General features: G+C 50.9%; 1 protein-coding gene across 3 annotated transcripts in view; it reads right to left on the bottom strand.

The window, feature by feature from the left end:
- DYM (dymeclin) overlaps positions 1 to 23,395 on the bottom strand; it is a 313,818-nt gene that overhangs the window by 63,925 nt on the left and 226,498 nt on the right. For all 3 annotated transcript variants that reach the window (XM_054179019.1, XM_054179021.1, XM_054179020.1), the window contains one exon: positions 6,256 to 6,438. In XM_054179019.1, the coding sequence (XP_054034994.1) occupies positions 6,256 to 6,438 (183 nt within the window). The remainder of the gene's footprint in view (positions 1 to 6,255; positions 6,439 to 23,395) is intronic.

Here is a 23,395-nt window from a genome sequence, read left to right as displayed (position 1 = left end):
TGAAGTGCCCTGTACCTTTAAACATTCACCCACTTTTGCCTCAGCACTGAAACATACAGGGGTTAGGTGGTGTCTCCAGAGGAAAGTGAATGGCCCAAATCTTGAGGCAAAGTCCACTGTCACCATGAGGTCTGTACCACAGTGAACCTGAGCAACAGCCACCCTGCTCGGAGCAGCTGATGGAGCTCCAGAGCCACCCCCACAGCCACCTGAACCTACAGACAGGTTCTGCTCTGCACCATTGTCCTGCCAGCTATTCAGAGGCCTGCAATGCTGAAGGGCCCCCTGAAAACCTGCCACAGTCCTTCCTGATTATTAACATTAGAAAGTCTTTCCTTACCACCTGTGTACCCAGAGGTGTGTGAGAAAGGTCATTCTCATTCCCATTCTCATTCCCATTCCCACTCCCATTCCCATTCCCAGTCCCATTCCTATTCTCATTCCCATTCCCTTCCCCTTCCCAGCAGTGTGGAGGAGTCACCATCATTGGAGTTGTTCAGGAGGAGACTTGTTAGGATGTTTGGTGCCATGGTTTAGTTGATTAGGTGGTGTTGGATGATAGGTTGGACGCAATGATCTTGAAGGTCTCTTCCAACCTGGTCTGGTCTGGTCTGGTCTGGTCTATTCTATTCTATTCTATTCTTTGAGAAAGTGTCACATCAGCTTCAGATCTCCCTTGGCTAATCAGAGCCCATTCTGCTTGTCCTCAGAGATCCTGGGTTTCCCCCCCAACTCTTCTTTCTCCCATGGTGCTCTTATTTATTCCATGGTGCTAACCAAACATGAGCCAGCAGTGTGCCCACACGGCCAAGAAGGCCACCAGCATCCTGGCTTGCATCAGAAACAGCATGGCCAGCAGCAGCAGGGCAGGGGTTGTCCTTCTGTGCTCAGCACTGGTCAGGCCACACCTCAAGTCCCAGGTTCAGTTCTGGGGCCAAGAAAAAACATGAAGGGGTTGGAGCACATCCAGAGATGGGCAACAGAGGTGGTGAAGGGTCTAGACTGAAAGTCTTGTGAAGAGCAGCTGAGGGCCCTGGGGTTGCTCAGTCTGGAGAAAAGGCAGAGAATGGCTGGACTCTCTGATCTTAAAGGCCTTTTCCAACCCAAATGGTTCTCTGATTCCATGATTCAGCCTTAAAGATCTCTTTCAACCAAAATGATGCCAGTATCTTATCACTGCTGAGAAAAGCCTGAGCAAGGCCCAGGAGCCAGGAACCCATTCTTGCAGCTTGCCTGTTCCTGAGACTAACTTGCCCATTCCTGAGGTTAACTTGCCTGTTCCTGAGGCTAACTTGCCTGTTCCTGAGGCTGAGGGAGCTGGGGTTGCTTAGCCTAGAGAAGAGAAGGTTCAGGGAAGACCTTATTGCTGTCTACAACTCCCTGAAGGGAGGTTGTAGCCAGGAGGGGGTTGGTCTCTTCTGCCAGGCAACCAGCACCAGAACAAGAGGACACAGTCTCAAGCTGTGCCAGGGGAGGTTTAGGCTGGATGTTAGGAAGAAGTTCTTCATAGAAAGAGAGATTGGCCATTGGAATGTGCTGCTCAGGGAGGTGGTGGAGTCACCATCCCTGGAGGTGTTTAGGAAGAGCCTGGATGAGGCACTTGGTGCCATGGTTTAGCTGATTAGATGGTGCTGGGTGATAGGTTGGACTCAATGATCTCAAAGGTCTTTTCCAACCTGGTTAGATGGTTCTTGACAAGCTTCCCCACATGTGTGGTGAAACCAGTAACTTTCTCAAGGGATAGCAAGGCCAGTTAAAACATTTTGGCTGTAGCACACCAGACAAAGCCTAGCTTTCCTCAACATGAGGAGGAACTTTTGCAGATCCCAGAGGCCTGGAGCAGGCTGCCCGGAGAGGCTGTGGAGTCTCCTTCTTTAGTGACTTTCCAGCCCTGTCTGGATGTGTTCCCGTGTGACCTGCGCTGGGTTCTGTGGCCCTGCTCTGGCAGGGGGGGTAGGAAGAAGAAGGAAGAAAGGAAGAAGGAAGGAAGGAAGGAAGGAAGGAAGGAAGGAAGGAAGGAAGGAAGGAAGGAAGGAAGGAAGGAAGGAAGGAAGGAAGGAAGGAAGGAAGGGAACAGATCCTTGTCACCATCATGAGAACAGACTTAGAGCATCTGGGACTTGACCACTGACATCATCTTTCTACTAATTCTTCTTCCCCTCCACAGCTCCATCTTTCAACCTGCACACACTCACAACTCTCCCTTATTCCTAGCTGTAAAACTCTGAGGAGAAGGCTGAGAGGGGATTTAATGAATATTTATCTATATCTGAGGGCTGGGGGTCAAGAGGGAGGGGACAGGGCCAGGCTCTGCTCAGCTGCACCCTGGGATAGGACAAGGGACAATGGATATAAACTCCAGCACAGGAGGTTCCACCTCAACGTGAGGAGGAGCTTCTGCACTGTGAGGGTCCCAGAGCCCTGGAGCAGGCTGCCCAGAGAGGTTGTGGAGTCTCCTCCTCTGGAGACTTTCAAGCCCCATCTGGATGTGTTCCTGTGTGACCTGGGCTGGATTCTATGCTCCTGCTCTGGCAGGGGGGGTTGGACTGGATGATCTTTGGAGGTCCCTTCCAAACTCTAACAAGCTGTGAGCCTGTGATGGCAGAGCTGCTGATACCTTGTCTGAAGCAGAAGATGTGACAGGGTAAAAGAGGAGTCAGCTGAACCTAATCTTTTATTCAGCTCTCCAAGCCTGACAGCTCTCACCACTTGCCAGCTGGTGACAGGTACATTTTCTTGTGACATCCTCACTCCTCTAACAAAGGAGCTATTTAAAAATTCAGCATGCTCCCTTGGAGAGCTTTAAATAGTCACTGCATGTCGCTGGCATTCTGCTGGAGCTCAGCATTAGAGAGCTGTGGGGAGGAATTGTTTAAATGGTTGAGGAAAACCTACATGTTAGAGGCACAAAGGAAAGGACAGGCTGCTCTCCGTGGGAGGCACGAGGCTGTCCTGCAGAAGGACCTGGTCACCACTGGACCTGGACATGCAACCAGGGAAGGTCCCTATCTCAAGTCAGGAATGAAGAAGACTCTTACCTTTGGAGCCTGGAGGGAAGATGGGGAACAGGTTTTTTTCAGCAGGACAGGACAGGGAGTGCTGCTTTTAAATTAAAAGAGGGAGGTTCAGACCAGAGAGGAGGAAGAAACTCTTCATGCTGAGGGTGGTGAGAGCCTGTCCCAGGCTGCCCAGAGAGGTGGGAGATGCCCCATCCCTGGCAGCATTTTAGGTCAGGTTATTTGGGGCTCTGAGCAGCCTGCTGTAGGGGCAGATGTCCCTGCTGACTGCAGAGAGACTGGACTAGAGGACCTTTGAAAGTCCCTTCCAACCCAAGCCAATCTACCATTTCTCTACTCATCCTGAAGAGACCTTGTCCTAACCATCCAGGCAGCATCAGGCTGGCTGTAGTCTGCAGCTGCTAAAGCTCTGACAAACCTTGACCCCTGAATCCTCTGCTCTCCCAGCATGACCAGAAGACATAGAAGTGAGACCAGAGGAGGAAGGGAGAGGTACAGAGCAGGATTTTGGTTCTAGATTTTAAGTGATGTTCCTTTATGGATCATCAGAAACTTGTCAATCTCCTCTACTATTTTAAAGTACAAGAGATCAAAACAGAGCCTCAGCAGGTTTTTAATCACATAGATCACACTGAATAAATGTGTTATTCACTGCAGCAACGGATTTAGCACCCTGTGCAGCCTCCCCTTCCTACACTTTGCATCCAGTGGTCATCCTCTGACTTCAAGCATTGTACTCAGCACTGCCAAGGCTACACCTTGAATCCTGGGTTCAGTTTTGAGCCCCTCACTCCAAGAAGGACATTGAGGGGCTGGAGCAGGTCCAGAGAAGGGCAAAAAATCTGGGGAAGGGTCTGGAGCACAAGTGTTGGTTGGCCATTAGGAGCACTTTTAATGTCCAACCAACTTCAGCATGTTTTCAAGGGCTGGGACAGGCTGCCTGGGGAAATGGCAGAGTCCCCATCCCTGGTGGAGGGATTCAAAGCTGTGCAGCTGTGGTGCTGAGGGACATGGTTCAGTGGTGACCTGGCAGTGCTGGGTTCAGGGCTGGACTTGGTGACCTTAAAGGTTGCTTCAAATCAACATAATTCTATGACTCTGACTGCTCAGCTTTGCAAATGCTGACTAGAGGACTGAGAAGTATTTCCTGCACTTAAAATCTCTTATTTTCTATCTGGGGCTCATTACTCAGGTTCTCAAGATGAACATGAAAGCCACAACCAGACCCAGCAGCAATTCTTTAGCAACTGTTTTCCAAAGTCATCCTTCATGGAGTGCCACACCAGTAACAGCTTCTGACCCACAGCCAGTTAGTTTTGTTCTCTTCTGGAGTGTTTACTTACCCTGTGGAGATGCACTCTGCAGGTGAAGCAACCTGCTCTAGGGGAAGGTGCCCCTGCTCATGGCAAGGGGGGTTTGGAACTAGATGATATTTAAGGTCCCTTCCAACCCAAACCATTCTGTGATTCTATGATGGTAGCAGAATCCCTGATCTTAGCTATCTAATTAAAGTTCCCTGTAATCATTGGTGATGAGAGTATGAGAAAAGTAAATCTGATTTTAGATCCCCAAAAGGCAACTTTCTAACAAGGGGCAGTCAAGAGAAGAGAATGCTGAGTGAAGGTCACAGAATCACAGGGTGGTAGGGGTTGGAAGGGACCTCCAGAGAGGGAGCCCAATCCCCTGCCAAAGCAGGGTCACCTAGGACAGGCTGCACAGGAGCACACCTAGGCAGGTTTGGCAAGTCTCCAGAGAAGGAGACTCCACAACCTCTCCAGGCAGCCTGCTCCAGTGTCTCCTCTTGTTGAGGTGGAACTTCCTGTGTTCCAGCTTCCTCCTTGTCCTACCACTGGGCTTCACCAAACAGAGCCTGGCACCTTCATCTCAACCCCCACCCCTCAGATATTGACAGACATTGATCAGATCCCCTCTCAGCCTTCTCCTCTCCAGACTCAACAGCCCCAGGGATCTCAGCCTTTCCTTATAGCAGAGATGTTCAAGTCCCCCAGTCTTGCTTGTAGCTCTCTGCTGGACTCTCTCCAGCAGGTCTCTGTCTGTCTTGAACTGGGGAGCCCAAAACTGGACACAGCATTGCAGGTGTGGTCTCACCAGGGCAGTGCAGAGGAGGAGAAGAACCTCCCTAGTCCTGCTGGCCACACTCTTCTTGCTGCCCCCCAGGATCCCATTGGCTCTCTTGGCCACAAGGGCACATTGCTGTCCCATGCAGACCCTGCTGTCCACTGGGACTCCAAGGTCTTTCTCTGTGGAGCTGCTGTCCAGCAGGATCACCCCTAGTCTGTGCTGGTGCCTGGGGTTGTTCCTCCCCAGATGCAGGACTCTGCACTTGTCCTTACTGAACTTCATGAAGCTTGCCTTCACCCAGCTCTCAGCCTGCCCAGATCTCGTTGGATGGCACCTGACAGGGTGTTGGCCATTCCTCCCAGTCTGGTACCATCAGGTATGTCACTGTTTGTCAATTCAATACCAGAAGCATCCCAAATTCACCTGTCTCTGCCCAGTTAAAGTGATGCCCAGAAGAAATCACAGTGGAGACCCCAAAACAGCTGAAACTCACAGCATCACAGTACACTGGAGGTTGGAAGGGAACTCCAGGGATCATCCAGTCCAACCCCCCTGCCAGAGCAGCATCACCCAGGGTAGTCTGCACAGGAGTGCATCCAGGTGGGTTTGGAAAGTCTCCACAGAAGGAGACTCCACAACCTCTCTGGGCAGCCTGCTCCAGCCTTCTAGCACCCTCACACCAAAGAAGTTTCTCCTCATGTTGAGGTGAAAGCTTCTGTGCTCAAGCTTGAACCTGTTGTTCCTTCTCTTATTACTGTGCACCACTGAAAAGAGCTTGGCCCCCTCCACTTGTCCCCCACCCCTCAGATATTGATAGACATTGATCAGAACCCAGTCTTCTCCAGACTAAACAGCCCCAGGGCTCTCCGTCTCTCTCCATAGGGGAGATGCTCAAGTCCCCTAAGCATCCTTGTGGCTCTCCCTTGGATTCCCTCCAGCAGTTCTCTATCTCTCTTGAACTGGGGAGCCCAGAACTGGACACAGGATTGCAGGTGTGGGCTCAGCAGGGCATAGTAGAGTGGGAGGAGAACCTCCCTAGCCCTGCTGGACAGACTTTTTAGTACTTTCTGTAGGAAGCTGATAGAGATGAGGACGAACTCCCATGTCTGCCAAGGATGAAGTGATGCCAGCACCCTATAAGTGCTGTGTCACTCACCAGATCTATGTTCTGCATGATGTCCTGGAAGGAGGGGTGAGTTCTGAACTGCTCAAACAGGTCCCTCTTGTACAGCAGAGCGTACACCAGGTTGGGGTTGTGGTGGAGGGAGTTGGTCAGGCAGGAGTTGATGATCTCCAGCATCATCCGGATCACCTCTTCGATCACATTCAGGTCTTGAGCCTTTAAGAGAGGAATAAAAGGTTGGAGTGTCCCTTCCCACTGTGGGACACAGACAGCACAGGGAAGTGTGGGCAGCAAGCTCAGCGTGAGCCTGCTGTATGCTCTCGTGGTCAAGATGGCCAGTGGTCTCCTGGGGGGCAGGAAGAAGACATCACAGAATTGTTTTGGTTGGAAAAGACCTCTGAGATCACTGAGTGCAACCAGCAGGCCAGCCCCACCATGGCCACCAAACCATGTCCCCAGGTGCCATGGCCACAGGTTTCTTGAACACCTCCAGGGGTGGGGACTCCACCACCTCCCTGGGCAGCCTCTGCCACACTGTCAGTAAAGAAATGTTTCCTAATCTCCAACCTAAACCTCCCCTGGCACAGTTTCAGGCCATTGCCTCTTGTTCCATCAGTGATACTAGGAAGAAGAGACCTCACATCAGCCTCCTTTCAGGGAGCTGTGCAGAGCAATGAGGGAGAAGAGCAGACAGAGGGGATCTTCTCAATGCTGATCAATAGCTAAGGGGAGAGGGGCAGGAGTGTGGGTGCAGACTCTTCAGTGGAGCTCAGTGGCAGGACAAGGGGCAATGACACAAACTAGAACACAGGAGAAACTTCTTTTGCTGTGAGCATGGTCCGAACAGAGATGTGTGTGGCTAAAAACAGTTTCAGAAGATCAAATGATTTGTGTACCTTGGGCAAAGAGCAGGGCAGAAAGGAAAGCCACCATCAGCTGATCCTTGGGTGCAGTTCACTGGGGCCCTAAGCCTATGAGCTTACCAAAGCCAAAGTCTCACTGAGTCACAGAATGCTGTGGGTTAGAAGGGATCTGTAAAGGTTGCCCAGTCTAACCTTCCTGCAGTCAGCAGCAGATCTTCTCAATGCTCATCAGTATCTAAGTGCAGGGGTCAGGAGGGTGAGGGCAGACTCTGCTCAGTGGTCCCTTGCAACAGGCCAAGGGGCACAAACTGGAACCCAGGAAGCCTCATCTGAACAGGAGGAGAAAATCCTTTGTTGTGAGGGTGCTGGAGGCCTGGAGCAGGCTGCCCAGGGAGGTTGTGGAGTCTGCTTGTGTGGAGAGCTTCCAACCCCCCTTGGCCACTGTGCTGCTGCGCAAGCTGCTGTGGGTGCCCTGCTGGAGCAGGGAGCTTGGGCTGAGTGATCTCCAGAGGTCCCTTCCCACCTGGGATTTTGTGAGTCTTGCAGCAAGAGCCATCTTCTCATGCCCCAGAGCATTAATACATAGCAATCAGCCAAATGCACCAGGGATAAAGTGATCTTAAGTCTTTTCAGCCTTTCCTATGCTAATTAATAGCACTCCAGTGCACATCTGATTTATTTTCTCTTGAGCTCCTGCTTGGGGAGGAGGTACAGAGAGCAGAGGAGAGGGGAAAAAACCCACCAGTAAAATAAAAAAGTGGGTGATGAAAAGAGAAAAGCAAAGGCAGGAGAAGGACAACAAGCTGGCACCTAAACCACTGCTCCTTGAACATCTGCCACCCTTCTCCAGACCTTGTCCCTGGCATTTTGTTGGTTGCTGTTTTGTTTTACCCCTTTATTTCTTTTTCCACTGAAGAAAACGTGGAGTAAATGAGAAACAGAATCTCCTCTTGTGCTGCACTAAGCCCTTAAGGCTCAAGATAAACTCCTACAGCTTTTCATCTTAGTAATGCCTTTCACAAACCATTCCTGATGCCTCAAGGTTTCTGAAACTCAAGGTTTCTGAGCTGGAGAGGCTGACACATGAAGCCCTGACAGCTCTCTGGATTTCTTTCTCTGGAGTTCTCTGGATTTCTGAGGGACCTGGACAGGCTGGGCAGATGGGCAGAGGCCAAGGGCAGGAGATTGAACACATCCAAGTGCCAGGTTCTGCACATTGGCCACAGCAACCCCAGGCAGTGCTACAGGCTGGGGTCAGAGTGGCTGAGAGCAGCCAGGCAGAGAGGGACCTGGGGGTGCTGGTTGATAGTAGGCTGAACATGAGCCAGCAGTGTGCCCAGGCAGCCAGGAAGGCCAGTGGCATCCTGGCCTGCATCAGGAACAGTGTGGCCAGCAGGAGCAGGGAGGTCATTGTGCCCCTGTACACTGCACTGGTTAGGCCACACCTTGAGTCCTGTGTCCAGTTCTGGGCCCCTCAGTTTAGGAAGGACATTGAGAGTCTTGAATATGTCCAGAGAAGGGCAAGAAAGTTGGTGAGGGGTCTGGAGCACAGCCCTGTGAGGAGAGGCTGAGGGAGCTGGGGTTGCTTAGCCTGGAGAAGAGGAGACTCAGGGGAGACCTTCTTGCTGTCTACAACTGCCTGAAGGGAGGTTGTAGCCAGGTGGGGGTTGGTCTCTTCTCCCAGGCAGCCAGCACCAGAACAAGAGGACACAGTCTCAGGCTGCACCAGGGGAGGTTTAGGATGGAGGTTAGGAGGAAGTTCTACACAGAGAGAGTGATTGCCCATTGGAATGGGCTGCCTGGGGAGGTGGTGGAGTCACCATCACTGGAGGTGTTCAGGAGGAGACTTGATGGGGTGCTTGGTGCCGTGGGTTAGTTGATTAGGTGGTGTTGGATGATAGGCTGGACTTGATGATCTTGAAGGTCTCTTCCAACCTGGTCTATTCTATTCTCTTCTCTTCTCTTCTCTTCTATTCTATTCTATTCTATTCTATTCTATTCTATTCTATTCTTGGCGTACACATCAGGATATGCTTGGTGCAGTTGGTCAGACCAGAGAAGCCTCTGTCCTCCCTTGGGATAGTGGAAAAGAGGCAAATCTGCTCTGTTCATCTCAAGAGGCCCCTCCACCACATCACAAATTGGACTGTGAAGAGCCACAGCTCTGGCATAAGTGTGGCTCACACCAAGCCAGCTTGAGTCTGTCTGCTTAGTACGAGGGCTGACACCACCAGCAGTTCCTTTTGCCACCTGCCTGCAAATTTTCTGAGCTACAATAAGGCACTGAAGTGCTTCACAACAAGGGGATGCTTGCAAAAGTATTTTTACAGCATGACAAAATAGTTCTACAGACTGTGTTGAGTTGGAAGGGATCTTTGAAGGGCATCTAGTCAAATACACCTGTTCTTAGCAGGGACATCTGGTTGCTCACAGCCACAACCTCACCTGGAATGGTTCCAGGCATGGGGCATCTCCCACCTCTCTGGGCAACCTGGGACAGGCTCTCACCACCCTTAATCTAAAATGTGTCTTCCATCTAATCTAAATCTCCCTCTTTTAGTTCAAACCATCACCCCTTGGCCTTTCACAACAGGCCCTGAGAAAAAGTCTGTCCACATCTTTCTTCTAGGCCCCTTGAAGCACTGCAAGGCCACCAGAAGGTCTCCCTGGAGCCTTCTCTTCTGCAGGCTGCCCAAGGCCAACTCTCTGAGGCTGGAGCCTCCCAGCAGAGCCCTTCCAGCCCTGCCAGCATTGCTGTGGCCTCCTCTGGCCCTGTTCCACCAGGTCCCTGTCTGTGCTGAGGACTCCAGAGCTGCCCCAGCACTGCAGGTACATTCAGTTGCACTACCAGCCAACCTGCAGGTAGCTGAGCTGCTTTCTACTGTAAGGAAACGTTGTAGGAATCACCACCTGCTTTACCAAGGCAGAAGAGAATACAGGAACTTGGCATTATCCTGGTCAGATTCCTATGAAGAACCAAGTTCTCTGCTACCACTTTACTACCCCTCTGGGCCCCTTGATTCAAGAAAGATGTTGAGCTGCTGGAAGGTGTCCAGAGAAGGGCAACAAAGCTGGGGAGGGGTCTGGAGCACAGCCCTGTGAGGAGAGGCTGAGGGAGCTGGGGTTGCTTAGCCTGGAGAAGAGGAGGCTCAGGGGAGACCTTCTTGCTCACTACAGCTCCCTGAAGGGAGGTTGTAGCCAGGAAGGGGTTGGTCTCTTCTCCCAGGCAAGCAGCACCAGAAGAAAAGGAAACAGTCTCAAGCTGTGCAGGGAGAAGTTTAGGCTTGGTCTTAGAATGGATTTCTTCACAGAAGGAGAGATTGGCCATTGGGATGTGCTGCCCAGGGAGGTGGTGGGGTCAGCACCCCTGGAGGTGTTTAAGAAGAGGCTGAATGAGGCACTTACTGCCCTGGTCTGGTTGATTAGTTAGGGTTGGGTGATGGGTTTTATGTGGTGATCTTGGAGGTGTCTTCCAACCTGTTTGATTCTGTGATTCTGTGCTCTGGCTATGTTCAATGGGTAGTGAAGATGTATCTTCCCCTGAAAGTGTTGGTAGGGCAGCACCCCTGCCCTAAGCTGTTCCTGCATCTCTCCCAGGGCACTGGGGGCCGTGGGGAAGGCAGAGCTCATTCCTGCTCTTGCCACAATGCAGCAGCACTCTCGTTTGGCTAACCACACTGCCTGTCTTCTCCGTGTGCAGAGGAGATGTGAGTGCTGAAAGCCTTTTGAAATCCTTGCTCCAACAACAGTATTATTAGGTACACACACTCCCAGATTAATTCCCTTCTTCAGCAACGATGTCTGACTGACTGTGGAGGTTACAGATTCTTTTCTGCACGTGAGGATCTCCTCCTCCTTTTGAACAGCTCTGCCTCAGCCACCTCAATTACTGTTGCAGTGCTGCTCACAGTGTTGGCAGAAACCCTTACAAAGCTGATCACTGCAGCTACTTAGTCTGTCAATGGGATCACATTCTTCTGAGACAGAAACAATCCTTGCTTTCAAAACACAGGTGGTTCCTCTGACTGTGGTTTCCTCCTCAGCATGTGATGAAATAGCATCCCAGTTAGATGCTGTGAAATGTGTGTAATGGGAATGAGACCTCCCCTGCAGTGCTGGGGCAGCTCTGGGGTCCTCAGCACAGACAGGGAGCTGGTGGAGCAGGGCCAGAGGAGGCCACAGCAATGCTGGCAGGGCTGGAAGGGCTCTGCTGGGAGGCTGCAGGCTGAGAGAGTTGGGCTTGGGCAGCCTGGAGGAGAGAAGGCTCCAGGGAGACCTTCTGGTGGCCTTGCAGGACTTAAAAAGGAGCCTAGAAGCAAGCACTTAACTGACTGTAAGAAAAGAGCAATTTATAGAATTACAGAACCATTTTGGTTTGGAAAACACCTTTAAGGTCATCAAGTCCAACCAGGTCACCATGGCCCTCAGCACCACATCTACCTGGCTTTTAAACCCCTCCTGGGATGGGGACTGCACCACTTCTTTGGCCAGCCTGCTTCAGGGCTTGACAGCCCTTTTGGGCAAGAAATTGTTCCTCATGTCTAACCCAAACCTCCCCAGCATGACTTGAGGTCATTTCTTCTTTGCCTGTCACTTGTTCCTTGGGAGAAGAGACTGAATCCCACCAGACTCCAACCTCATTTCAGGGAGCTGCAGAGAGTGAGAAGGCCTTCCCTCAGCCTCCTGTTGTCCAGCCTAAACCACCCAGGTTCCCTCAGCCGCTCCCTGCAGGACTTGCAAGAAGAAATGAGGTGCAGAGGAGATGGAGAAGTGGGACTGGATCCCCACGCTGCATATACGCTCTCTGTAGAGCTGCACGCTCCTATAATTAGCAATTAAAGCACTTGCAAAGGCTTCAAGGGGTTTCAAAACAGGAAAAAACAAGCAGAGAGCCAAGGACAGTGTTTGGATGAGACAATGGAGAAATGCTGTAAGAGCTGATAAAGAGCTGTGGGCTTTTGTTGCTCTGTATCACCAGTATCAAGGCTCAGCCCCTCTGCATCTAGGGACGGTGTCGCGACCGATGTAAGTAAGGTTACAGAGAACTTTTCCCAGTGGAAGAGGAGAAGTATTGGCTCTCAGAGCAGCTGAGGTCATGAGGACCAGTTCACCCCTTCCTTTAGTATTTGTTTCTGCCCACAGAAATAATAAGACTCTTCACTAAAAGAAATGGGAAAAGCCAAAGCTTGCTTCCAACTCTGGGAGCCTGAAATCATGCCTACCAAAGGGATGGGGATGTAGAAAGAGAACTAACATCACTGTGGGTAATCCCAGGTGACCACATCATGGCTCCTTCTCTGGACAAGATTTAGATGTGGTGGGCTTTTGCCAAGATTTAAATTTTTAAGTCAAACCCCCCCACCCCCACCCCAGATGTTTGGGCATGGTGCAGTTGCACAAGAACAAACCCCTGAGCTGTGAGGACAGGCTGTGAGAGCTGGGCTTGTTCAGCCTGGAGGAGAGAAGGCTCCAGGGAGACCTTCTGGTGGCTTTTCAGTACTTAAAGAGGCCTGTAAGAAAGCTGGGGACAGACTTTTACCCAGGGCATGCTGTGACAGGACACGGGGTGATGATCTGAACTGAAAGAGGGAGATTCAGGCTGCAGAGAAGGAAGAAATTGTTCACTGTGAAGGTGATGAGAGCCTCCTCCAGCTTGCCCAGAGAGGTGGGAGATGCCCCACCCCTGGAAACTTCCCAGGTGAGGTTGTTTGGAGCTCTCAGCGAACTAATTTGGCTGCAGATGTCCCTGATGAGTGCACAAGGGCTGATCTAGGCGAGCTTTAAAGGTCCCTTCCAACCCACACCAGTCTGTGACTCCCTGAAACCAGGCAGCTCCATGAGACCTGGGCACCCTTCTGGGGTGTCTGGGTCTCCTTTGTTAAAAGCAAAAGGAACAAACAAGTGATAATGGCAGAGACAGGGGAATGGAGACAAGCAGAGAGGATGCAAACAGGACGAGCACAGGAATGGCAACATTATCAGGGGAAAAATAATGCGAGTTTGATAAACACTGAGAAGGAAGACACAAATGTGCACAGCCAAGGCAATCCACAGGGCATAGCTGGATGCTCTCATCTCAGGCTGCCCTGGAACACTGCTATTTACCTTACTGCAACAGAATTAACAATCAGCATGGCAACCCCCCGGGCCAAGACTTGCAGAGCATTCCGTGCTCACTGCTGGAATGACACTGATGTGCAGAACCACATTTGGGAAGTATATGGCACATAAAATATCAGACAAGTCAAGCAGCCCAAGTGCCAAACCCCAGGCAGGAGCTCACAGCGTGGTTCCTTACAGGAATGTCAAGCCAGGAAGGGACAAAGCAGCTGAATCCCTCTCAGTGGAGGATGCAAGGTCTCAGTGTGACCAACAACCTGTCTAACAAAGGCAGAGACAGAATTGGTCTTCTTTCTGTTTTCTTTCCTACCTGTGCTAGTTTGTATGGCAAATAATCAGAGAGACATAGAATCATTGAATGGTTGGGAAGGGACCTTTAAATGCCATCTGATCCAACCCACCTGCAGCCAGCAGGGGCATTTGCAGCAAACCCCTCACATCTGTGAGGAGTTTGGAGCACAGCCCTGTGTGGAGAGGCTGAGGGAGCTGGGGTTGTTTAGCCTGGAGGAGAGGAGGCTCAGGGGAGACCTTCTTGCTGTCTACAACTACCTGAAAGGAGGCTGTAGCCAGGTGGGGGTTGGTCTCTTCTCCCAGGCAACCAGCAGCAGAACAAGAGGACACAATTTCAAGCTGTGCCACTGGAGACTGGATGAGGCACTTGGTGCCATGGTTCAGTTGATCAGATGGTGCTGGGTGATAGGTTGGACTTGATGATCTCAAAGGTCTTTTCCAACCTGGTCTGGTCTATTCTATTCCATTCCATTCCATTCCATTCCATTCCATTCCATTCCATTCCATACTAAATCAGGCTGCTCAGAGTTCCAAACAACCTCACCTAGAATGGTTCCAGACATGGGGTATCTCCCACTTCTCTGGGCAACCTGGGACAGGCTCTTGGCACCCTTAATAGAACAGAATAAGCCAGGTTGGAAGAGACCTTCAAGATCATCGTGTCCAACCTATCATCAAACACCACCTAATCAACTAACCCACGGCACCAAGCACCCTATCAAGTCTCCTCCTGAACACCTCCAACGACTCCACCACCTCCCCAGGCAGCCCATTCCAATGGGCAATCACTCTCTCTGTGTAGAACTGCTTCCTAACATCCAGCCTGAACCTCCCCTGGTGCAGCCTGAGACTGTGTCCTCTTGTTCTGGTGCTGGGTGCCTGGGAGAAGAGACCAACCTCTGCCTGTCCACAACCTCCCTTCAGGCAGTTGTAGAGAGCCCTTCTCTGGACATGTTTCAGCATCTCAACATCTTTCCTAAACTGAGGAGCCCAGAACTGGACACAGGACTCAAGGTGTGGCCTAAGCAGTGCTGAGTACAGGGCACAATGACCTCCCTGCTCCTGCTGGCCACACTCTTCCTGATGCAGACCAGGATGCCATTGGACCTCTTGGCAACCTGGGCACACTGCAGGCTCATGTTCAGCCTACCATCCACCAGCACCCCAGGTCCCTCTCTGCCTGGCTGCTCTCAGCCACTCTGACCCCAGCCTGCAGCACTGCCTGGGGTTGCTGTGGCCAATGTGCAGCACCTGGCACTTGGATGTGTTCAATCTCCTGCCCTTGGAGATTTAACATTTCTTCCTTCTCTCCAGTCTGAATCTCCCTCTGAGTTTCAAACCATCACCTCTGCTGTCCTGTCACAACAGGTCCTGTTGAAAAGGTCTAACAGCCACCTTTTCTTTCCTGGTGGGATCCATATGAACCCAGGACAGCATCAGCTACTAGAGAAGCCCCTGTGCATTCACATCACAGCGATTCTCCAGCCAGCTGATGCATCCAGCTCAGTATCTGCTGGAGGTTCCTGCCTGGAGAAGTGGCACCACGACTGCTATCAGAAAGGCAGTTGTACAGTTAGCACAATCAGAACAGGAAGAAGCTTATCTGCCTAAAAAAAACCCACCCAAAACCCAACCAGGGGATGGGTAATGCAATATGCTACAACCACACAATGTAAACAGGGTGGGGAAAAAAACCAAAGCAAGCATCCCAGGAAAGGGCTGAAGTACTGAAGCACTCATCCAAAGAATCCTGATAAAATAAAGTGCAAGTGTCACCTGTAACAGCCAAGGAATCCATGATGGAAGCACAGACAGGGAGGTGGTGGAGTCACCATCACTGGGGGTGTTTAGGAAGAGACTGGATGGGGTGCTTGGTGCCATGGTTTAGTTGATTAGATGGTGTTGGGTGATAGGTTGGACTTGATGGTCTCAAAGGCCTCTTCCAACCTGCTTAATTCTATTCTTTTCTATTCCATTCCACTCCATTCCATTCCATTCCATTCCATTCCATTCCATTCCATTCCATTCCATTCCATTCCATTCCATTCCGTAATCAATGTCCAAACACTGCTCTGAACCTACAGCTTAGGACCATGGGTTGGCATTACGATGCCATGAGCTCTGAATTTTCAAAGTGCAAGTTTCTTTACATAGCAGCCCAGTGCCTTTAGTTCACATTCATTGCTCTGTGGTGGAGCAAACCCAAAAAGCTTGTGAAGCAGCTACTTAAAGGAGTTTCTGCCTTGAGATACTTTATAATAGTTTCCTTCCTAGTAACTCCACAACACAAAGAAGCAAAACTATCTCTGCTTTTCCATGCTCCCAGCTAGCTCCTGGCTAGACCCTCAAGGACCTTTGCTCCCTTTGAGTCTCTTTTTGTGTCCAGTCCTCACCCAGCCAGGCAGCATGGAGGAACAGACAGAGGAAGGTGCAGGTGCTGTGAGGGGCAATGTTTATGTTGCTGCATTCATGTGGTGACCACCCATGGATGCATCACCAGATCATAGAATCATAGACTGGTTTGGATTGGAAGGGACCTTTACAGGTCATGGTGTCCATCCCCTCCACAGTCAGCAGGGACATCTGCAACTAGAGCAGGTTGCTCACAGCCCCAGACAACCTCCCCTGAAATGGTGCCAGGGATGGGGAATCTCTAGACAACCTGGGACAGGGTCTCACCACCCTTAATCTAAATTATGTTATCCTTCCATCTATTCTAAGTCTCCCCCATTTCACTTCAAACCATCACTCCTTGTCCTGTCACAACAGACCCTGAGAAACACTTTGTCCCCTGCATTCTTCTAGGCCCCTTAAGGTCCTGAAAAGCCACCAGAAGGTCTCCCTGGAGCCTTCTCTTCTCCAGGCTGACCAAGCCCAACTCTCTCAGCCTGGAGCCTCCCAGCAGAGCCCTTCCAGCCCTCTGATCTGAAGCTGAAGGCTACCATACAGATGCTGGAACAGAGGAAAGGTGAGGCTGAAGGTGGCACAGGTAACCTTAATTAAGGCTTTTCTTCATCCTGAACCCTTAGCCTCATCACACTACTTCACCTGCAATATTTTCAGGGAGATTCTCTCCCCAGAATGCAATTCCCAACCAGAAAAACACTTGTAATGGTCAACAACAACGTCCACCATGACGCAGATGTGACTCTTGAGGCAGCTCTGTCAACAATGGAAAACAACAGGATGCACATGTCCCACACACTCAGCACTTATCAAAGAGATTAAGAATGCCCAGTGCACCCCCAAACAGACACCAGGGAGAGACAAGAAGGAAAAATGTGGTCAACTCTTCCAGATCATCACCTCCACCCACAGAATGCCTGGACGAATGAAAAGATTCAGTTCATTTTCCAGCATATTCTGCCTTTTCTCCTTTTTTTTTTTTAACCCAGTATCTTTACAGATGCTGAGGAGCATTTAAAATGAGATTGTCTTTTGGGATATATTCAGTAGCTGGCTCTTCCACTCCTGCCTGCAATGCAGCTGTGATGAACTTTGGGGTGCTGTGGAACAGGCAAGCTGAGGAACTCCAGGGAATTTCACCTTGATAACATAATCTAACAGCACCCACAATCATAATGATGTAAACTTCCCTTTCCTCTTTTACAGGGGGGGTGGTTCTGCAGCTTACATGGCTTCCAACTGTTTATTTTCAGTTCCTTTAAGAGAATAATATGTATCTTGTTTGTATTAGCTTTGGGGAGCTTCCAAGAGAGCTGTCTGAATTTCCTGCATTTTCAGCAGAAAAATAAAACCTCCAACAAAATAAACTTGGTGCTGCCAAAGGAGTGGAAGAGAGGAGGGGAAAGAAGGAAGCAGGCAAGAAAGCAGCTCTTGTATTCATCATTTGTACACTCAGTCCACAAATCAACTTCAAAGCCAAGCCTCTGGTGACAGAAATCTTATCTTCATCTCTTTTACTGGCATATACTTGCTGGCTGTTGTATGTCAAACCCAGATAACTTCTGGCCATCGTGTGGTGTTGTGGGGCAACAGGTACCTGAGTGAGAGATTGCAGGGCTTGCACTCAGCACAACCTCAAAAGTGAACCCTGGCACCTCTGATGGCTGCTTGCAAGTGAAAGCTGGGTTGGCACAGCAGCAGTGCAGATCAGTACAGGAAAATCTGAAGTACTGGGTCCAGTTCTGGGCTGCCCAGCTCAGGAGAGACAAGGAACTACTGGAGAGAGTCCACCAGAAGCTAGAAGATGGTGAGGAGCATCTCTGTGAGGAGCAAAGGCTGAGAGCCCCTGGGGCTGTTGAGCCTGGAGAAGAGCAGCCCCAGAGGGGATCTGAGCAATGCTCAGCAAGAGATAAAGGCTGGGAGGCAAAAGGGTGGAGCCAGATTCTTGTCAGTGGTGCCCAATGACAAGGCACAAGGGGCACAAAGTGGAGCCCAGGAGGTTACATCTGAACATGAGAAGAAACTTCTTTGCTGTGAAGGTGCTGGAGGGCTGGAGCAGGCTGCCCAGAGAGGCTGTGGAGTCTCCTTCTCTGGAGAGCTTCCAAACCCACCTTGCCATTGTGATTCTTGGCAGCCTGCTGTAGGTTCCCCTGCTTGAGCAGGGGGGCTGGACTGGATGATCTCCAGAGGTCCCTTCCAAGCCCCACCAGGGTGGGGATTATGTGACATACCTCAGCAGCTAAGGGCTCCAACATTGCCTGAAATGACAATGAAAATTCTCCTGCTGTTGAAAGGAGATGGAGGAGACTCCATTTCTCCTTGAAACTCAGTGGTATTCCCTAGAGGTATGGGAAGATCTTGTTTGGTCTGACTGGTAGAACAGGAAAGGACGAGTTCCACCTGCAAGCCCAGCTCCCCCATGCACAGGCAAATAAATCATTGTGATAGAGGCTTTAATTAGCAGAACCTGCCCACCTCGAGTGGGGCTGAAAGGACTCCCTGGATGTTACACAAGTGACTAAAGTTTCTGATCCCAGCACTACACTGCACAGCTTTAGCTGTAAAATGTCACCAGCAAAACTGCTCAGAGGTGTTAGGCAGCAATTACTGCTAAGTGAACAGAAACTCTGACACTTCCTAATTCTCTTTTCATTTTACCATTATTTTAAATATATTCCCAGGCAGGTCTTACATAATCCTCAGGTAAAGTTCCACAGTTGCCAGTGCTACTTAATGAAACCTCCTGACCTCTGCTCTGCTCTGCTGAGACCCCACCTGGAGCACTCTGTCCAGTGCTGGAGCCTCTGTGCCAGGAAGGAGCTGGAGGTGCTGGAAGGTGTCCAGAGAAGGGCCAGGAGGATGAGCAGAGGGCTGGAGCTGCTCTGCTCTGAGGACAGACTGAGGGAGTTGGGGTTGTGCAGGCTGGAGAGGAGAAGGCTCCCTGGAGACCTCATTGTGGCCTTCCAGGATCTGAAGGGGGCTACAGAAAAGCTGGAGAGGGACTTTTGAGGGTGTCAGGGAGGGATAGGACTGGGGGAAATGGAGCAAAACTAGAACTGGGGAGATTGAGATTGGCTGTGAGGAAGAAGTTGTTCCCCATGAGGGTGGTGAGAGCCTGGCACAGTTGCCCAGGGAGGTGGTGGAAGCCTCCTGCCTGGAGGTGTTTGCAGCCAGGCTGGAGGAGGCTGTGAGCAACCTGCTGTGGTGTGAGGTGTCCCTGCCCATGGCAGGGGGGTTGGGGCTGGCTGAGCCTTGAGGTCCCTTCCAACCCTGACAATTCTATGAGTCTATGACCTAGAAGTGCACCAGTACAGAACTGGGGCTAGGGCTACAACCCTAATGGATTAGAGGTTAGGGGTTGAGCTGCTGGAAAGCAGCTCCATGGAGAAAGACTTTGGAGTCCTAGTGTACAATGAAGGGATCCATGGGACAGCAATGTGCCCTTGTGGCCAAGAAGCTCTGCTGGGGTGTAATAAGAAGATTGTGGCCAGCAAGTCAAGGGAGGTTGTCCTCCCCCTCTACTCTGCCCTGGTGAGACCACACCTGGAGCGTTGTGTCCAGTTCTGGGTTCCCCAGTCCAAGAGCAACGTGGATCTGCTGGAGAGAGTCCAAAGGAGACTAAGAGGATGATGAAGGAACTGGAACATCTTCTGGTGAGGAAAGGCTGAGAGACCTGGGGCTGTTTGGTCTGGAGAAAAGACTGAGAGGGGATCTGGTCAACATTTATAAGTATCTGAAGGGAGGGAGGGTGTCAAAAAGAAGGGGGCAGGCTCTCCTCAGCAGTGTGATAGGGCAAGTGGCAACAGGAGCAAAGGGGAACCCAGGAAGTCCCACCTCAACATGAGGAAAAACTTCTTCACTGTGAGGGTGCTGGAGCCCTGGAGCAGGCTGCCCAGAGAGGTTGTAGAGTCTCCTTTCAGGACCTTTCTGGATGTGACCTGCCCTGGGTGATCCTGCTCTGGGAGGTGGCTGGGCTCGATGACCTCTGGAGGTCCCTTCCAACCCTTACCACTCTGTGATTCTAAGTGTGCTCTGTGAAGATGATGCTCTGATGAGCCTCTTAAGCTCCTTTGCAGGAAGGTATGGCTGCTAGCATATGCACTGATATTTGTGTTTTAGTAAGTACTTCAAGACTTCAGACTCCTTATGACATCTTCAATGCTTGTTTGCAGCTAGCTCTTACCCCTTTCTATCCTATATGATGTTTAACTGAAGTACAGGGCTCCATACATCTATCATGAAGAAGAGTAAGTTGGGTGAAACATCACCTCTTGCTAACAGACAGGTAAAAACACTAATTAGCAGTGGAAACCACAGAGTTTTCTTTGCATTATCCCTTCACATCTCCCAAAATTTCCTCCAGAGTTACAGCAATGTAATTTATCTGCCAGTTACTTATAGCTCCAGCTTAATCTCTTCAACTTCATTATCATATATCATCAACTATATTATCATATATTATCAACTTCATCTTCTTCAACCTTGGCACTCTTCACCCTATGACACTCATTGCAATATATACATATGCACACACACACATCTAACAGCACAGTTCCAATGGCAGGAGTTGATCTGCTGGAGGGTAGAGAGGCTCTGCAGAGGGACCTGGACAGGCTGGGCAGATGGGCAGAGGCCAAGGGCAGGAGATTGAACACATCCAAGTGCCAGGGGCTGCACATTGGCCACAACAACCCCATGCAGTGCTACAGGCTGGGGTCAGAGTGGCTGAGAGCAGCCAGGCAGAGAGGGACCTGGGGGTGCTGGTTGATAGTAGGCTGAACATGAGCCAGCAGTGTGCCCAGGCAGCCAGGAAGGCCAATGGCATCCTGGCCTGCATCAGGAACAGTGTGGCCAGCAGGAGCAGGGAGGTCATTGTGCCCTGTGCTCAGCACTGGTTAGGCCACACCTTGAGTCCTGTGTCCAGTTCTGGGCCCCTCAGTTTAGGAAGGACATTGAGACACTTGAAGGTGTCCAGAGAAGAGCAACGAGGCTGGGGAGAGGCCTTGAGCACAGCCCTGTGAGGAGAGGCTGAGGGAGCTGGGGTTGCTTAGCCTGCAGAAGAGGAGGCTCAGGAGAGACCTTACTGCTGTCTACAACTACCTGAAGGGAGGTTGTAGCCAGGAAGGGCTTGGTCTCTTCTCCCAGGCCACCAGCACCAGAACAAGAGGACATGGTCTCAGGCTGTGCCAGGGGAGGTTTAGGCTGGAGGTGAGGAAGAAATTCTTCCCGGAGAGAGTTGTTAGCCATTGGGATGTGCTGCCAAGGGAGGTGGTGGAGTCCCCATCATTGGAGGTGTTTAGGAGGAGACTTGATGGGGTGCTTGGTGCCATGGTTTAGTTGATTAGGTGGTGTTGGATGATAGGTTGGACACGATGATCTTGAAGGTCTCTTCCGACCTGGTTTATTCTATTCTATCCTATCCTATCCTATCCTATCCTATCCTATCCTATCCTATCCTATCCTATCCTATCCCATTCTATTCTATCCTATCCTATCCTATCCTATCCTATCCTATCCTATCCTATCCTATCCTATCCTATCCTATCCTATCCCATCCTATCCTATTCCATCCTATCCTATCCTATCCTATCCTATCCTATCCTATCCTATCCTATCCTATCCTATCCTATCCTATCCTATCCTATTCCATCCTATTCCATCCTATCCTATTCCATCCTATCCTATCCTATCCTATCCTATCCTATCCTATCCTATCCTATCCTATCCTATCCTATCCTATCCTATCCTAAAATCCCTCACTGCTACATATTTTGCAGAACTATGTTCAATCAGCCACAGAATCACAGAATGGCTCAGGCTGGAAGAGGCCTCAGAGATCATCTCCAATGTCCCCACGGCTGCTCAAGGCCTCATCCAACCTGGCCATAAACACCCTGAGGGAGAAGACAGCCACAATTCCCCTGGGCAGCCTGTTCCAGAGTCTCACCACCCTGGTACAGGAGAACTTCTTCCTCAGTTCCAGTCTAATCATGCTCTGCCTCAGCTTCAAACCATTCCCTCTTGTCCTGTCTCTAGACACCCTCAAGAAAAGTCTCTCTGAAGCCTCCCTTCAGCTGTTGGAAGGCAGCTCTGAGGTTGCCCACAGAATCTTCTTTTCTCTGGGCTGAACACCCCTGGCTGCCTCAGCCTCATAGGAGAGCTACTCCAGCCCTTGGATCATCTCTGTGGCCTCCTCTGGCCTCCCTCCAGCAGCTCTGTGTCCTTCTCCTGCTTGGGGACACCAGAACTGGAGGCAGGATTGGAGGTGGGGTCCCAGCAGAGCAGAGCCAAGGGGCAGAATCCCCTCTCTTGCCCTGCTGCCCACACTCCTCTGGCTGCAGCCCAGCACACAGCTGCCTGCTGGGCTGCCTGAGGGCACTGCTGGCTCCTGGGGAGCTGCTCAGCACCCAGCACCCCCAAGGCTCTTTCTTCAGGGCTGCCCTCAAACAACTCTGCACCCAGCCTGGATTTGTGCCTGGGGCTGTCCTGAGGCAGGACCTTGCACTGTGACTTGTTGAGCCTCATGCAGTTGTCACTGGCCCTCTTCTGAAGCAGTATCTAAGCAAATTCAAGTGAGAAAGTACCAAAACTATCTGAATAAACATCAATGCCTCACTAAAGCTGTCAGTTGCACAGAAGTTCCATTAAGAAGCTCTCCAGTGATTAGATCCTGTGGTTCAGCATGTTTGCCATGACATTTCATTGCCCTGGAGCTCTGACAGTCATCTTCCACCGAAAGCACCACTCTGGATGGTTCTGAGCCCACCTCAGAGAACAAACACAGTAAGTGAAACTGTGGAATCCAAGTATCAGTCCAAATTATAGCATAGTTTTGGTCGGAAGGGACATTTAAAAGTATATAGTTCAACCCCCCCTGCAGTCACCAGGGACATCCCCAACCAGAGCAGGTTGGTCACAGCCCCAGACAACCTCATCTCTAATGGTTGCATGGATGGGACATCTCCCACCGCTCTGGGCAGCCTGGGACAGGCTCTCACCACCCTCACTGTCAAACATTTCTTGCTTCTCTCCACTCTCAATCTCCCTCTTTTAGTTCAAACCATCACCCCTTGGCCTGTCACAACAGAACCTGAGAAAAAGTCTGCCCTCAGCTTTCTTAGAGGCCCCTGGAAGGCCACCAGAAGGTCTCCCCAGAGCCTTCTCCTCTCCAGGCTGCCCAAGCCCAACTCTCTCAGGCTGGAGCCTCCCAGCAGAGCCCTTCCAGCCCTGCCAGCATTGCTGTGGCCTCCTCTGGCCCTGCTCCAACAGCTCCCTGTCTGTGCTGAGCACTCCAGAGCTGCCCCAGCACTGCAGGGGGGGTCTGAGCAGAGCCCAGCAGAGAAGCAGAATCCCCTCCCTGCCCCTGCTGCCCACACTGCTGGGGATCAGCCCAGGTGACAGTTGGCTTCTGGGCTGCAAGTCCATGTTGCTGGCTCATGTCCTCTATAATAAACATGGACTATATCACATTTCCTTAACTTCCATACCGAAAC

This window comes from Dryobates pubescens, chromosome Z, assembly GCF_014839835.1.
Source record: "Dryobates pubescens isolate bDryPub1 chromosome Z, bDryPub1.pri, whole genome shotgun sequence".
NCBI classification, from domain to species: Eukaryota; Metazoa; Chordata; class Aves; order Piciformes; family Picidae; genus Dryobates; species Dryobates pubescens.
This window is presented reverse-complemented; position numbering and strand designations above follow the sequence as displayed.